The following is a 15308-nucleotide window of genomic DNA, read 5'->3' as shown; positions in this document are numbered from 1 at the left end:
CGAAAAGGGGGCGCTGCTAAATAAACAGGGACCTCACAGCTTGCAGCATACAGGGCTTCTGACCTTACGCACTCAAAAAAAACGTTAGCGACAAAGCTGAATAGGTGCGTGTGTTATAAAATGCGCTTAGGGCACAAACATTCCACCAACCTAAATATATCCCCGATTATGCCCCGAACGGGGTGTAGGAAGGACATACACTATCCCGTTGTGAAGGAATTTGCTCAGTTCTTACACTGCACACTCCAGCGCAGTACATTCCATCTGCCACCACCGTGTATCTATCGGCGCATCAAGTCGGAGTTCCTGTATCCTAAATGCCCACGTCTTTTTCACATGTTAAGCTGCCCTGCCAACATGACCGTGTCATATGTCTTCGCCGCCACTGCTCCGTGCATGTTATCATTCCCCTATTCCCCCAGAATGAGCGAACAGCCTCTCCAGCACGTTTTTTTCGCCACTGTTACCTGGTTATCTACATAATTGTTTTCCCAATTATTATGTAAATCAGACAATAGATGGTGCATCATAGACATTCTTTATTTCGGACCGGGATTATCATAACCCGACGGACCCATGTTCGCAAAAACAGGACGCGTTATCCGAGGCTTCCAACTCAGTACCAACGGAATACGATAATCCCATATGTGTGTTAAGTACATCTAATGAGGAATTATTTGAACCTGCAAAAACCTTCTTCATTCTGCTAGAGTCTAAGCAAGAGAGACAACTTGAAGAATACTGCTGACTTTTGTGGTCATCACGTACAGCCAAAACTCTCTTGCCAGTTGGGGGAACAATTTTCCCGCAATGTTAACAAACTGGCCTGCGGTCTCTCCCGCACCGTCGAGGAACATGGACACCGGATCAATGAACACCGGAATCGGGCCGCTGTGATGAGTGAGCGTTGGCCCTTTCGCTCGCGAGTAGATGCTGCTAGGGTTGACGACCTGCGAAAAAATGACGGAAGAAAGGTATGAGTGCATTTTTAGGCGAAGCGCTGAATGGCTAGGGTAGCGAGCATTTTCTCCTGCACTATAAAAATGCATTGCGGTAAAGCCGACGTCATCGCGAATGATCGGCACAAAACGGCTATGTGTGTTGTTTTATTGAACTTCACAATAGAATTTATGACACGTAATTGCACAGATGATGCGGTCATTACTCCAACTTTTATTTATTTGTCATGCTTCATTACTGCGCAGTTAAATCGGGAATGTTTCAGAACTTCTTTATGCTACCAAAACATTGACGTCAACTGGAAGAATATGGTTCTAGAAAACTGCTCTAGCACTGCTTTTATACAATTTAGCTCACAACGAAGAGCGTGGCATTTACCTACAAGGACGCTTGTGTCATTACGCTCAGCTTAATTTTGTAAACGCTAAAAAATTAATTTTTATTTGTAAACCGTAAAGGAAGTTGTAAACGCTAAAGAATTCTATTTTCGGCCATTCCATGCCTTCTACAGAGGAAAAACAAACAGCCGCCTGTTTGTCGGACAGGACAAAGCTCTAGTACTTCCAAGTTTGTTAAGTAACCACAAAGCCAATGTCCCTACCTTACAAAATGATAGGAAACTCCTTTCACGGGCATTCTCCAGCCATGTGTGACATTTGTACTTTATACAGCTTCACTGCTGCGCTACGTTTACCGATTGAAATGGTACTATTTGTCCTGGAAGCCACCTGTGTGGTCAGGTTCACGTTTGAGTCTTCTGACGATATTGTACGTTTATTCCGATTTAAAGAGTATCCTGAATACAAAAATCTGATTTTCTCACAGTTAATAGCAAAAGCACCATAAAAGAGACGTGAAAGCAAAGTAAGTAATTCCGCTAATAAAATACATCACGGACATATAGCGCCACTCGGTGATAATTACTGTTGCATAACATATCTTCAGTTTCTAAATTTAACTCAAGAGTGGAAGCCACGGCTGGCACTGGCTAATACATTCCTTCAGACCATTCACACGCATTAAGTAAATTCCTCGTAACTTCAGATATGCGCGTTCATAATTGGGTATCAGTAAGGGCAGCATTGCCATGTACATAATTTTGACATTTTGGGATATAAGAACATTTTAACTTTAAAATATCACTTTCCCATGCGTAGAGTAGAAATGGCTCTGGCTGGACAGACAAATGCTCTTTGAAAGCATGTATTACTATATCTGCGCTAGTCTGAAGCTTAATTTAAGTACTTGAAACAACACGGATAGCGGAGTCATTGAGTTAACACAAGGGTCCTGCTGTAGTCGGCGGATAAGATCACACCCCGTCGACAATGCAGATTACGCATAACTGCTGGAAAGAAACCCTTACATTGGCGCCAGCTGGAATATTGGCGAGCTGACTAAATTTTAACAAAAATAATTATAAAGGATGCTTACCCTAAAAAACAAACATCATCTGGGTTGTACAGCTAATCAAGGGCAACTATAAGGGCCCACAATAGTGTCTTTTCAAGGCTTCCCTACAAACTCACAGTGATTCATAGCACTTAGAATTTTTAAATACGTTAAGCATAGCAATTTAAAAGGTTCGTGGTGTTTCTTAACGAAGACTAGTACGGTTAACAATGTGATGCTAGCTTGCGTGTCGAAGCCCATGGGCTGATGCCGCGCTTGGAGTACATTTCTTGCTATACCCCTTGCCTTCAACCGCGGAGCGAATGTTGGTTCAGCCTTTTGGTAAGTCTGCTGTAACTCCATGCCTAACTCAGAAGTAGGAGCAGGCTGCCTGCCCGCCGGCGGCCTCGCAGAAACCGGTTCCCAGAGTCATCATCAGACTCCAGAGGGCTCGGGGGAGGGGGGGGGGGGGGTAACCTCCGGAAATCACAGAAACCGGTTTTCAGATCCACCGACAGAGAGCGCAGTGGTCTAGCGGGAACTGATTCCTCTCCATTCCGCTAGGAGAGGCAGATGTGATAGAGCTTCCTACCGCTGGCGCTTAGCTGCCAGTTCCGTTCTGCAAACCGAAGAATTTACGCCGCAACGGCGCTGCCATACTCGGACGAGCGCCCGTTGACGTTCGATAGGACCAAAGAGAAGCGCAGCTTCGCTGGTTGGGCAGATTTTGCACTTAGTTGGGATGGGTTTAATTTTTTTAGTCAACTCTGGCGGCCATGCCCACTAGTTTCTTTTCTGGAAGATGCACTTCAAGCCTTCGTCTTGTTAATCAAAACTTCCCTCTTCTAGGCTAGGCTCTATATGCAGACCACATGCTTGGAACACGTATCCTTCTCATCTATGCCACGCTTTTCGAAACGTCTCTGGCGGGCCTTTCGTAGAAACGCTCCTCTGGCTCGTGCGGTATGTTTGCGCTGTAAAACAGTGAATAAAAGGCTCAGCACTTTCAGGCGCGAAGTTACGAAGTACTGCACCTAGCGCTCTCCCGCTAAATATGTGACACAAGCATCGAACTGCAGTTAAAAAGTGAACACTACGCATGCAAACACTACGCCCTGCTTCCCATCTGAGACCTTTGTAAATGTCACGTTCGTCCATTCAATAGGTTTCAGCTAAAGAAAAATATGAGGTTGAAGTATGAAAACCTGGAATTTTTCAACGCCGTGCTGTGTTCCTCAACGCGTTTCTTATATTCGTACCCGAAAAAAAAATTGAGTTTTGTTTGGAATAATAAAACGTGCGCAATTTTTGCAAAACCTGTGGAAGTTAGCAAACGCCATTCTAGATGCCTAGCTTTTATACTCTATTCTTGTCGAAACGTAAGGAAAGAGTTCCCTGGATTATGAGAACAAATGACTTTTGGTGCCGTTTCACCAGGTAAACTGTAAGAAAAAACTCGTCACTACCTCAAATATCACGGTGGCTCTTGCTCCTGCTGTCGATCCCAAGGTGCCGTTCAATCCAGCGCATATCTTCCATGCAACCTGCGCCTTTATTTCTTCGCCATCCCCAGTCGCCAGGTCCACTTGCACCAACCTCGAACCATTACGGCAGTAACTCACAACGGCCCCGCGCGGTCGAAGCTTTTCCAGACCGGTGTAGACGATTGTCCTCGAGAACACCCCACTAATGACGGGGTCCTCCGCGGCCTCGTGTTCGGCGTACGTCACGGGAAAATGGCTCAGTACATCGTTTACCATGAGATCGTAGTCCAGCCCTGAAAAGCCACAGGTGTCTGCAATATGGGACAAAATGAAGCCGAATAACTTCTGTTAGCTCTAGCGGGAATATATTTAGCCACACGAAGGTCCTGCGTGCGAAACGTAAAGGCAATCAGAACAATTGTGTGCACCGATGTATGAATGCTTATCGCCCGCATACGCCACACCCTAAATGCATAGAAGATGTGCACGTGACCATGCATGGAGAACCCAACATTTTTTTTTTTAATCTAGAACACAATATTTTTTTCGTTCACGTGAAGAGCGCTTGACAACAGGTATACTCAACTTCAACTCTCTGCGTCCTATCCGGCTCGAAAAACTTTACAGGGACCCTGCAACACTTACTTCACCTTTTTGAAAATCTTAAACTCCTATAGGCAGAATCTGAGCTAGTTGGATCATAATTGATTAAACACTGCTCAGCCTAAAACAAAGCACAAGCGCTGAATTCGTCAGCGCTTGGCCTTTGTTTCTCCTCATTGTCTGCGTCCGCAGTTAAATTTAGGATGACCAGTATTTAATCACATAAATTCCTGCGGCGCATAGTGACCCAACACAGCTAGTACTTAGATGAGGTGGTCGCGAAGTTCCTCAGCCAAATATTGCCGCTCTATGTCCATCAGATAACTTGGAAACACCCTCAAAAATGTTTCTCTCTTTCCCGGTCTTCACGTTCTTCGATGGCTCGAATCCCGTTACTCAGGCCAAGTGGCGGCTGTTGGCCGGTTTTCCTTCAGTTTCAGCGATGAACGCTTTTCGATAGGAACTTTAAAAATGAAGCTACAAAACCAAAGCAGAAACAGAAGGCGTATCTGTTGCAATGAACAAATCACGCTCGGAAGCTCCGTGCTGGCGGTTAGTGTAGCTTTCGCCGTGCTTCCATACGCAAAGGAAAGAGTGAAAGCGTTTATCGAAAGTGTTGCAGGGACCGTTTTAATGAATGTGTTACTGTCTGATCAATCCACATTTTGCGTTGCTCACTTTCAGAGCAGCGAATTCTATGCCGTGAGTACGATTAGACTGGCCTCAAAAGCAAACACCGAATGGAAACAAATAAACACATTAGCCCAGTTTTACTGACCTAACCTCACGAATGCTCATGACGACTGCAGAGCTGTCTGGCGTTTCCTAATCGCAAGTCTAAACTTCATAAAACTTCTCAATTCCCGCAGATTGACTACCGTTCGCGGCGGTTGCAATTTGCCGTGTTCAACGCTTGCACCATCTTCTAGAACATTTTCTTAAGTTTACCTTAATTGTATTCCTTGCCACGAGGGAAATCAGCGAGAACTTTTTGTATTACGGTCCAAAGGCGTATTTTTTTTTTCATTTGCTTCCACAAAATTCAAGCCGATATCTACTTTCAAATAAAAGACCAATCCAGACATCCCTTACTCGTATCTTGCCTCAAATGTGCTCAATATTTTTTTCTTGACGATGTTCACAAGTTTAAACTTTGCCACCACATTTGGTAGTTCAGAAATGCCTTGGCTATATAAAAATGTTATTCAAGAGTTGTAATAACTTGGCCCTTGTTTTCCTTTTCGCTCCGCTATGCCCTCTTCACATCTGCGCCCGCGTTACGGCAAATAGTACCATTAAAGCCCGGACCAAGAACCGCCTCGCTGTAACAGGTCCATGGAAGTTTCAAAACAATAACATTTAAAAGGCATTTCGCTCTGTGAAAGTAGAGGACCTGTGCAGCTCGAGTCCGTGTTTACGTAGCGTCTGCCACACAGTGAAGAAGATAAATTCCAAATAAAGAACGACAACTTGTCTTAACCATTGGAATGCCGCCCGAAGGAGCCGCAGAAAACTAGACATTCAAGCGCATAGAACGGCCTTGAAAATAGGCCATGGGAACGTAGACGTAGTAGACGCGGGTGGAGCAACGGCAAACATTTCTGAAATTTTTATTTTCCGGAGATTCCTGGTTTTGGAAAAGGGGCCTATTGATAAGTAATCTAATCAAGATGCATAAGTTTGTAATTACACCTGTAATGCTGAGGGCCACATGAATGTTATTAACAGTGTTGCGCCATTCATGTTGACCGTTTAGTGACCCCACAAACATCGGGACGTTTGTATTTATACGCATCGTGCTGAAGAACGCCTCATTCTTTAGAAACACGGGGAGCCTCGTGAGTTTTTCGGAGATTTGGAGATTACAAAACACACAAACAATATAAGCTTCGCTTAAAACATATTAACAGACAGGGCACTTGCAGAGTGACACCAGAATCCCAGGCACTGCCTCATAAAATCGACGAGCCCTTCCAAGCTCTTCGAAGCTAAAAAGGACAAACAAAAAAGGGAGAAAACAGATAGCGCCACTGGAAGGGGAGGCACTGAAGCCAACTGGGTGAGCCAGTTTTTAAGGTAACAACACAAGCCAATGTATTTTAGGCAAGCTATATTTTTTCCAATTGGGATAACCGTGGCATACGTTAACCTGTAGTGAGTGATTATTCGGCGGTTATGACATAATCGATGACGCGGCTAAAGTGGAAAGGGGTCAATGACTCGCGAGACTATGGTACTTAAAAACAATATTTTTGGTTTTTAAATACTCGGGTAAAAAAGAAGCCTTTGAAAGAGCCATCTTTCCTACGTGATGGCATTGCGCACCGATTTATGAATCATACATTCTTAATTTGAGTAGACACCAATGAAGCGAAAACGTATAACTTCACCACAGATAACTTTGAATGTTCGCAGGGCAGTGGCGTTATTTCTCGCCGCTGATGACATAATTGTTGTGCGTTTTCCACCTTTGTAAAGTATCCTCATTCCTATTACGAAACCACTGTTGTGGTGTTATGTAACTAGGTGTCCATTATTGCTTTGTAAGCCTAAGGGGATTCGATTTCGCCGTCCATTTCCAGTATTCCAAAGCTCTTATTTTGTTTCTTTTCTTGCAATTTTTGTTCCCTTTGCCGCACCGTTATCCGCATTTTGCCTCATCTTTTGCCCTATTAGCACATTTGAAAAAGTGCGCAGGGATCACGACGTCTGGTTTCGCAAGTAATAAGTGCAGGTTCTACACGCGTCATTAAACGTAACCTAAGGAGCCGGTGAAATAAGGTTCATTAGGCAGGAGTTACTTTTATGTTGTGCAATACGCGATGCACAACAAACATCGCAGAGCGAGCGTCGCAGTGTCAGAGGAACCTCTACTGCGCAAAAACCAAGATGGCAATTTGGGCTAGATGGTTCAAAGGGACCATATCGAACAGGTAGCGCAAAAGGGACGGCACGAAAGAAGAATGAACGACGACACAGCGCTGAATTCCCAACAGAATTTGTTCGAAAAAATACACACACGTACACACACACACACACACACACACACACACACACACACACACACACACACACACACACACACACACACATATATATATATATATATATATATATAAATCTAGAGAAAGATAAACTCACAAAGCGCGCAGAAATAGTATAAGTAAAGAGTCGGATACACAGCAAGAACAATACAAACAAGGTTTACTTACGTAGCGGCAATGGGACTTGCCTTCATCAGAGTAAAGTTACATAATTTTGCTATCGCAAACATTTCGAACACATTTCTTATATAGGTTTGCAGAAAACTGAGAAGGAGCGGAAAATGTTTCGGAAATGGAGAGTGTGCATACAGTCGGGCTACGCATATGTTACAAAAAAAAAGGGGGGGGGGGAGAGCGAGAGAGAGAAAAAGGGGTCGTGTTAACAATGCATCGTTCAAGGTTGCACCATGACGGGTCAACGTATGCCGCGCGGGCTGCAAGTTCAGACAATGGGGGAAACTGGGCAACCGCGGTTTGAAAAGAAAGGGAAGAGTATACAGTAAGGTATTCGGTGGCTGGGGAGACTGGTTGAGGCGTAAGCGAAGATGGGTGTGCCCCCCGCGGATGAAGAGAATAGATAGGGGGCACAAAAGAGCATTTCACAGAAGCTAGCAACTGAACAGGAAATAGGTAGGGTCACAAAAGGTTAAACATGAATATATCACAAAGAGGTAAACATTCTTAAGTGGTGGTGGGAACGAGGCCTCCTTCCCCAGGACAAATGGCATTGTTGAGCCGCAAGAGGCTAATAAAGCTGCTGTATTAGGAGAGTTTCTGCGAATTCTGATGGGAAACTTGAGGGTAGGAATAATGAACATAGTTATAAAAATTATGAAGCCGCTAATTTTAATCGAGGGATAAGCAGGTTAGTTTTCCGTAACTTTCAATAATTCCAAGTGTGGCTGACCCAAACTTATAAATGAGATAAGATTCCCGAACCTCGCGGTCGTGGTGCGTTTTGAAGGTGGATTCTAAAATCGTTGCTTTAACATGTTCAAATGCATGCCCGGGACTGTTCACATGTCTTGACAGGGGCAAATAAGGGCAGCTTTTTGCATGAGAGCGGTGATTATTGAACCGTATTCGGAAGGGCGTTTCAGTTTGGCCGATATATTGTTGCCTACAAACAGTGCACTCTAGAAGATATACGAGATTAGCGGAGTCACAGTTAAAGTTTTCCGAAACACTCTCCATTTCCGAAACATTTTCCGCTCCTTCTCAGTTTTCTGCAAACCTATATAAGAAATGTGTTCCAAATGTTTGCGATAGCAAAATCATGTAACTTTACTCTGATGAAGGCAAGTCCCATTGCCGCTACGTAAGTAAACCTTGTTTGTTTACTTATGTAGCGTATATATATATATATATATATATATATCCTGAGGAAAGCAAGTTCTCTTTGCTGAAACGTAGGCCACAATCGTGCTTTTACCTTGTTCGAAGTTTTTCTTCTCTTATATATATATATATATATATATATATATATATATATATATATATATATATATATATATATATATATATATATATATATATATATATATATATATATATATATATATATATATATATATATATATATATATATATATACTCCCCTCTGAAGACCCACGTGGCTCTTCAGAGTGGAGTATATACATGTATGTTTTTTCTCATAAAATTCAGCTGAGAGTAGAGCGCTGTGTCGTCGTTCTTTCTTCTCTTGACTCGTCGCTTTAGCGCTGCCTGTTCGATATGGTAAAAAAATTCACGAACCTGCACGAAGTGACTAATTACGAGTGGGCGAAGCACTGGGGATCGTTCTTACCGTAAATCACGGGTGAGAGTTCTTACTGCTGCTAAAGCGATTTCGAGTCTAATCCAATGCAATTGAATTTATTCCAATACAATCCAATCCATTTCAATTCAATACAATCCAAACCAAATCAAAATTCAATTCAATCCAATCCAATTTAATGCCCTTCGCGCATGCGCTGCACTGCTCTCCAGGAGCACTCTCTCTCTCTTTCTCTCTCTCTCATTTTCTCTCTCTCCCTCTCTCTCTCTAACCTTTCGTGAAACTTTTATTTTGTTTACCCTTTTGTGAACATTTTCTTCACAGAAGTTTCGATTTACACGGTGCTGTGCGTCTCTCTCTCTCTCTCTCTCTCTCTCTCTAACCTTTTGTGGACCGTTTATTTTCTTCCTGTTAACATTTTGTGAGCCATTTGTCTACAGATGTTTCGATTGACGCGGTGCTGTGCCATGAGCACGGACACCTGACGGACGCCGGACACAGCCTCGGCCTTAAGGTGCTTCGCCCCAAAAACAGGATGCTTCTTTCGAAATACACAAAACGTTAATAATTGGCTTTCTTATTTTGAGTGTGAAATACAGTTGGCACTGCGATTGATAAAGTAGGGAAAAGTGACATTATGTTAGCTTGTTTCAGATTCGCCGGCTTATTTATAGTAGTGCTACCGATAGTGTACCGGCCGCACAAAAATGGCCTTGCCGGCAGCATACTGGATTTTCTGCGCGGAAAAGCCAGTATCCTCTCGGCAACGCCACTTTTTCGCAGTCGTTAATGCGCGGCCATCGGATCCTCACTTCGAGAGAAAATGTCGAACAACGACGAACAAAGGCTGTAAGGCGTAGGCTTACCTAAACACAACTTCCAATTTGTTGGAGTAGCGCGAGGGGAAAAACTTTTTCCATGTCGTTACGTAGCACCAGACTGGTTTGTATTTAGGGAAATACAATTGAAACATGGGAAAAAATACCTTTCGCCTATAATATTTGGCTTAAGTTAGGTTTCATTAAGATTTAGCCTGGGTTTGGGATAAGTTATGAGTTCAAATAGTGTCTCCATAGGTTGCGTTCATTTAGGCGAGCAGCCTTCTAGCAACATTTTAATGTGGTTGGCGTTGTGAAACAACGTGGAAACAGACGCTCCAAGCGCGCGGAATGCGCGAACAAACCGAAAACTGCCAGTGACAAAACCACTGCTATGTCGCTTTGCTTGCCCAACAAGTTTTGGTTTGATTGTGATACTCCTTCTGTTCAAATACTCCTCCGCATATTCCGGCTCGGTTTAAAAAGGTCAATGTCCTTTTAAAATTGCCTCGACACCATACCGACCAGGTGCAAAGCGTTTCTCCTTGGCAAGTCTGTCTTGGTTTACTTATTTCTGTTTATTAATTTTCTACTGTACGCTCAAACATAACTTTGTGATTTGCGCGACCCAACTGCTCGTATTGAACTCCAGTGTTATTTTTTTTCATCAGCCAGGGGTTGACTTTGATGGCAAAATGGGTTCTTTTTAAGCTTCCAGAAATACAGCGAAAAGGTTTCCGCCCCTGAAATGATGATAAAATATTTAAATAGAACTTCAGAAATGAGTGTAAAAATTAGTTAAATCTAATCGTATATCACACCACTTCTCGTTAGAGACGAGCCAAAAAAAGCACCATGTTATTCACCAAGTTTTTATTTCGTAACACCTAAAATGCGAAAAGAGGCATCTCTTTTTTTCTGACTGCTTTCGGGCTTCACGGTCCCAGAAAAATCCCAAAGAGGAACAACGAACAGCATAAATTAAACAGGGGATTAAAGTGCATGGGTAGCGAATTTTATGGAACGTTTTGATCTTTGGTTATGGAGCAAGGTACTAAACAAAGCGAGGCCACTACTCAGGGGCCAGTAATTTAGCTAGATGTAGAAATATGCCCTTGGCTACATCCTCCGCTGCTGGTGGTTAAACAATGAAATTTAAACGACAAGGGAATACTTGTTCTCCGTAAGTTCAGCCACAAGCTAAATGTAACTTACCATTGGAATATATATATTGATTATATCCCGTTTGAAGTGGTGCAATTGGCCCCTTTTCTTATAGAGGCAAAAAGCGAATATGCCACCCGTGTTTCCCTGATTTCGGCGCACGTTAAAGATCCCCAGGTGGTCAAAATTCAGCTTGAGCCTTTTACTAAGGCGCGGGCCGTCGTATACGTAGTGTCGGCGAGTTAAACCTCGCAATCAATCAATAGCGTGGTGCGGTTCTAGAAAGTTTTGTAGTTTTTTTTAATCTTACAAAGGGTGGGGTCAAGACCTACATATTTGAAAAACTTCAAAGGGAACATCGTTCAGCCCAAAATGCACTGCTGGCGCGCCCTACCTGATGCGGCGTTGGATACATTTGTCCCGTGTCCAAAGGTGATGACCAGCATAAAAAGACTAGACACGGTGCTGAGCGTCATCTTGGTGAACCGCTGAAAATACACAACATCCAAGTAATGTTGTTGTACTCGTAAAACAAGGCGCAAGAGGTTCCCGTGAATTCATCCCACCAAAACGCTTGTTCCCAATAAAATGTTTGCTAATGAAGGAGTTTCATTCAAGAACCGCGTTTTATTAGATCAAGAACAAGAGCTAAAAGGTAGGTTTTCTATTTTCACCTTGTTTATGTTGCGGATTTACTATTGAAAAGGGCTAACATGCAGTACTTTTGTATTCCCTTTTTTTAGGGATCCACAACTGTCACTAAAGCTTTTACAAACGTGGCTGCGGAAACCAAAGTGGTTGCGCAAAGTTAGAACATTCGTCATCGTACATAGTCCGAACCGTTCCAACCTGCTAAAGTTGATTGGTCTTCTCATAGAAGAAGTATTACTCCCCTTTTTTTGTTTGGGATTTTACGTTAAGATTGTTTTCAGTGCAGCAAATGAAAAAAAAAACGTGTTAAACATGGTGACAGGGTTCATGTCGTGTGAAAGGAAGAACAAAAAAGTACAGCTCCTGCTCCTCCTGTTCAAGTCCGAATTAGGAACAAGGGATGAAACAATGCGAATTTGGGATAATCGAATTGCATGAGACAAACTTCCATTCAATTAATCGCTAGTTGGGCGAGAGGAGAGGGCAGAGCATGGGCTGTTTGAGCAGTGAGCGCATAAAAGTTACGTGGCAGGAGAGGGCTGACGACTATACTCCTTTCAGGAAATGTGCAGTGAAGCAAACAAATACGCGGTCAAATTTTGAGCGAGCTTTTCAACCGAACGCTATATATTTCTTGTTGCGAGATGACCTGGAACCATTGAACATTCGACCAAAACGGTGCAAAAATCCTACGAACGTCACGTGCTAAGCTAAGCAAGCCTGCCGTGTAAAAATGTGGCTAATGGTTACAAACGTTAACTGCGAATTCATTAGCGATTAATAGTGATGAGTTGTAAGGTGATGAAACGGGTGAAAAGTTGAATTCGGAAAAATTAAGATAGATGATGGCGTATATCTATATCTAAGGGGTTGCTTATTTATTGGTAGTAATGATTACTACAATGGCATTAGCCTGGGATATTGTGACTTTAGGTGGATTCAGGTCAATAAAATGTCGTGAGTCTATTTAAGATGGATCAATTGAGCAGTATTTCAGAATAAATGTACAAAGCTGTGTACGTGCATTAAAACTGGTTCTAAAAACTTACCACAATATAATTTTTTTTTAATTCCGCAGGGCAATGTTACGCTATCAACGTAATTGGCCAAGCTAACTTCACCAATTTCACGGTAATGCCTGTTCGCCGGAGTTAATATGCAATACCAAGATATGCGCTCTGATAAGAACACAAGTCAATGCATACGGAAGAGCTCCCAGTTCCGCATTTTTCTATTGCTGTACTGGCTGGCGCTACACGTTTATCTGATGAAGCAAATTTTGTAGGAGCTCGACAAGGCATTTGTTTAAAGAGTGATAAATTTACCTACTTTTGGCTGAGCGAGGACGGTAATAACATGCCTTTTGGATCATGAGACCTTTGGCATAATTGTTTTTGAAAGCAAATAATTCCAGCATTCCCATTCCAGCAAACGTGGGGAGAAGAGAAGAGAAGAGAATTTTGGAATGAACATTCCCCAAGCGGCCACTGCACTTTTATTTCAGGCTACAAATTTTTACTACTATTTCCCTCGTGTTATGAAACACTTGCAAAGGTGGTAATATGGTAATATGATAGACGGATGTTTGCTCAGAGCCTGTAGTTTTACCTGTTTCCTGGTTTAGCTACTCACGTTTTCCTTCTCTATGAAGTGTAGTTTAGTGGATATATGTATATACCAGTAGTATGCTTCCACCGCATATTTAAGGGCAAGCCAAAATTTATACGATGTATTTACAGCTACAGGATTTTTTTACGTAGGAGTTAGGAAAATGCAGCTTTGAAGGTTCATAGGAAATTCAGCTCCCGAATAGTGGAGTCACCAGAAACACGGGATTTAACTCGCTTAGATTATATGTCATAACGCTCATAAAATGTTTTATTTCTCAGTACCTCGAATCAGGCCAATACACTTTATTCGCTACTACCACCGTTATCGTCGTCATCCTGCCAGTTCCACAGATGCCTAAAAACTCCATAAAATAGTATGTTCTTAACACACACGAACCCAATTAGGAAGAAAAGAAGGAATTGTTTCGATAAAATGTGCCGCTTTTTTATTCCCAAAATTCCGAAGAAGGCCCTAAACAAGCTCATCGTTCGAGAAAAAATTGTGGCAATAGCGATTACCCAATTTCGTCCGCTATGTGCAAGATGGACGATGCAATGTACAATGCGCAAGCCTGTTCAAGAGTGTCATTCACGCTAGGCAATAAGTGACCTTGGGTTTCAGTAGCACATTCGTTTCCAAAAGTTCGGGTGATTCACTTATAACTTATTCACTAAGCTTTGTGAACTTGGTATGCGTATGCTTCATACTGAGGAACAAGTAGCGCAAGTTTGTGATTTTCTAGATAAGCAGCGGGCTATAAAATTTTTGACTTACCCTGGGTGTGATGTATTTTAAACAGCCAGGCCGGGTTCGTGATGACCTCCACCTGGTTGATGAACTCGGGTCCAACTTTTGAGCCATCTTTTCCCTGTATCCGTAAGCGTGCCGCCGGTCGTCCTGCCACGTGCCAAGAGGCAATTCCGGTCCGGGGGCCGCCAAAAACAAGTTCCTGCAACATTTCCTAAGAGCCCGGAAACTGGGCCCACCGTTTCCCGGAAAATCTCCAGTGCTCCTTGAAGAACCTGGGGCGGGCATTGATCCCGTTGCATTACATCCTCCACTGTTTCTTTGTGCTTAGTAAAACTTAAAATTAGGAAACACCTGAATTTAGTATTCAAAGGCAAATGGAACCAACTGTAGCGAATGTGTAACACCGTGGTCCTTAACAGTTCAAAACGATGAGGAAAACAAGTGTTGAAGCTGCTCGCGCGAACGTATGATGAGCCTGTTGTATATGTCAGCATTAAGGTTTACTTCCCATGTACCTTCAACTTACTCAAAACCCTTTGGAGAGGGTTAACGGAATTATGGAAATTAGGGTAGATTTATTCTCACCCAGAATAATTAGACGGAAACGCAACTAGATATCTAAACAGCCCTTCGATGTAGGACGAAGGACTCGGCATAAAATGGAATGGTTAGCGGAACTCCTTCCGGTGTGCGTATTTGATGTAACGCATAAAAGGCTAGTTTTTTTCTTGTATGGCGTCGCATATCTCCGTGCAGTTTTGGCACCTTACATTCATAAACCAAAACATAAAATAACGAGAATGCCATCGTTACCAATGTTAACAACTGAAAAACGTGTCCTCCACTTTGCCCCCTGAAAAATCACCCCCTGCCGTAGATACTGCTAACAATACTTTGAGGCTGGCACCTTAGTCATGCCTACAGGAAATGCAACACCGGTGCGATATGTCCTAACCTTTATTTCACGCAGAACTCTCGGACACACAGGTAAAAGTCAACGTTAAGCGCAGCGGAGGAAATGAACCAGAACACCGATTTCGGACGGCTTCTGCGA

General features: G+C 42.9%; 1 protein-coding gene across 1 annotated transcript; it reads right to left on the bottom strand.

Annotated features, from left to right (window-relative positions):
* Positions 1-556: 556 nt before the first annotated feature.
* On the bottom strand, positions 557-15008 carry LOC144166343 (uncharacterized). The gene is made up of 4 exons (XM_077695870.1): positions 14279-15008; positions 11637-11730; positions 3819-4147; positions 557-950 (listed from the first exon to the last, which is right to left on the bottom strand). Exons 1-4 carry the CDS (start codon positions 14537-14539, stop codon positions 714-716), a joined length of 921 nt encoding a protein of 306 aa, XP_077551996.1. The 5' UTR covers positions 14540-15008; the 3' UTR covers positions 557-713.
* Between the last annotated feature and the right edge of the window lie 300 nt (positions 15009-15308).

The sequence above is a fragment of the Haemaphysalis longicornis genome, unplaced genomic scaffold (genome assembly GCF_048455015.1).
Source record: "Haemaphysalis longicornis isolate Haplotype H1 unplaced genomic scaffold, Haemaphysalis longicornis Haplotype H1 scaffold_17, whole genome shotgun sequence".
In the NCBI taxonomy this organism is placed as follows: domain Eukaryota; kingdom Metazoa; phylum Arthropoda; class Arachnida; order Ixodida; family Ixodidae; genus Haemaphysalis; species Haemaphysalis longicornis.
Note: the sequence above shows the minus strand (reverse complement) of the source record. Positions and strands in the feature narration are given on the sequence as shown.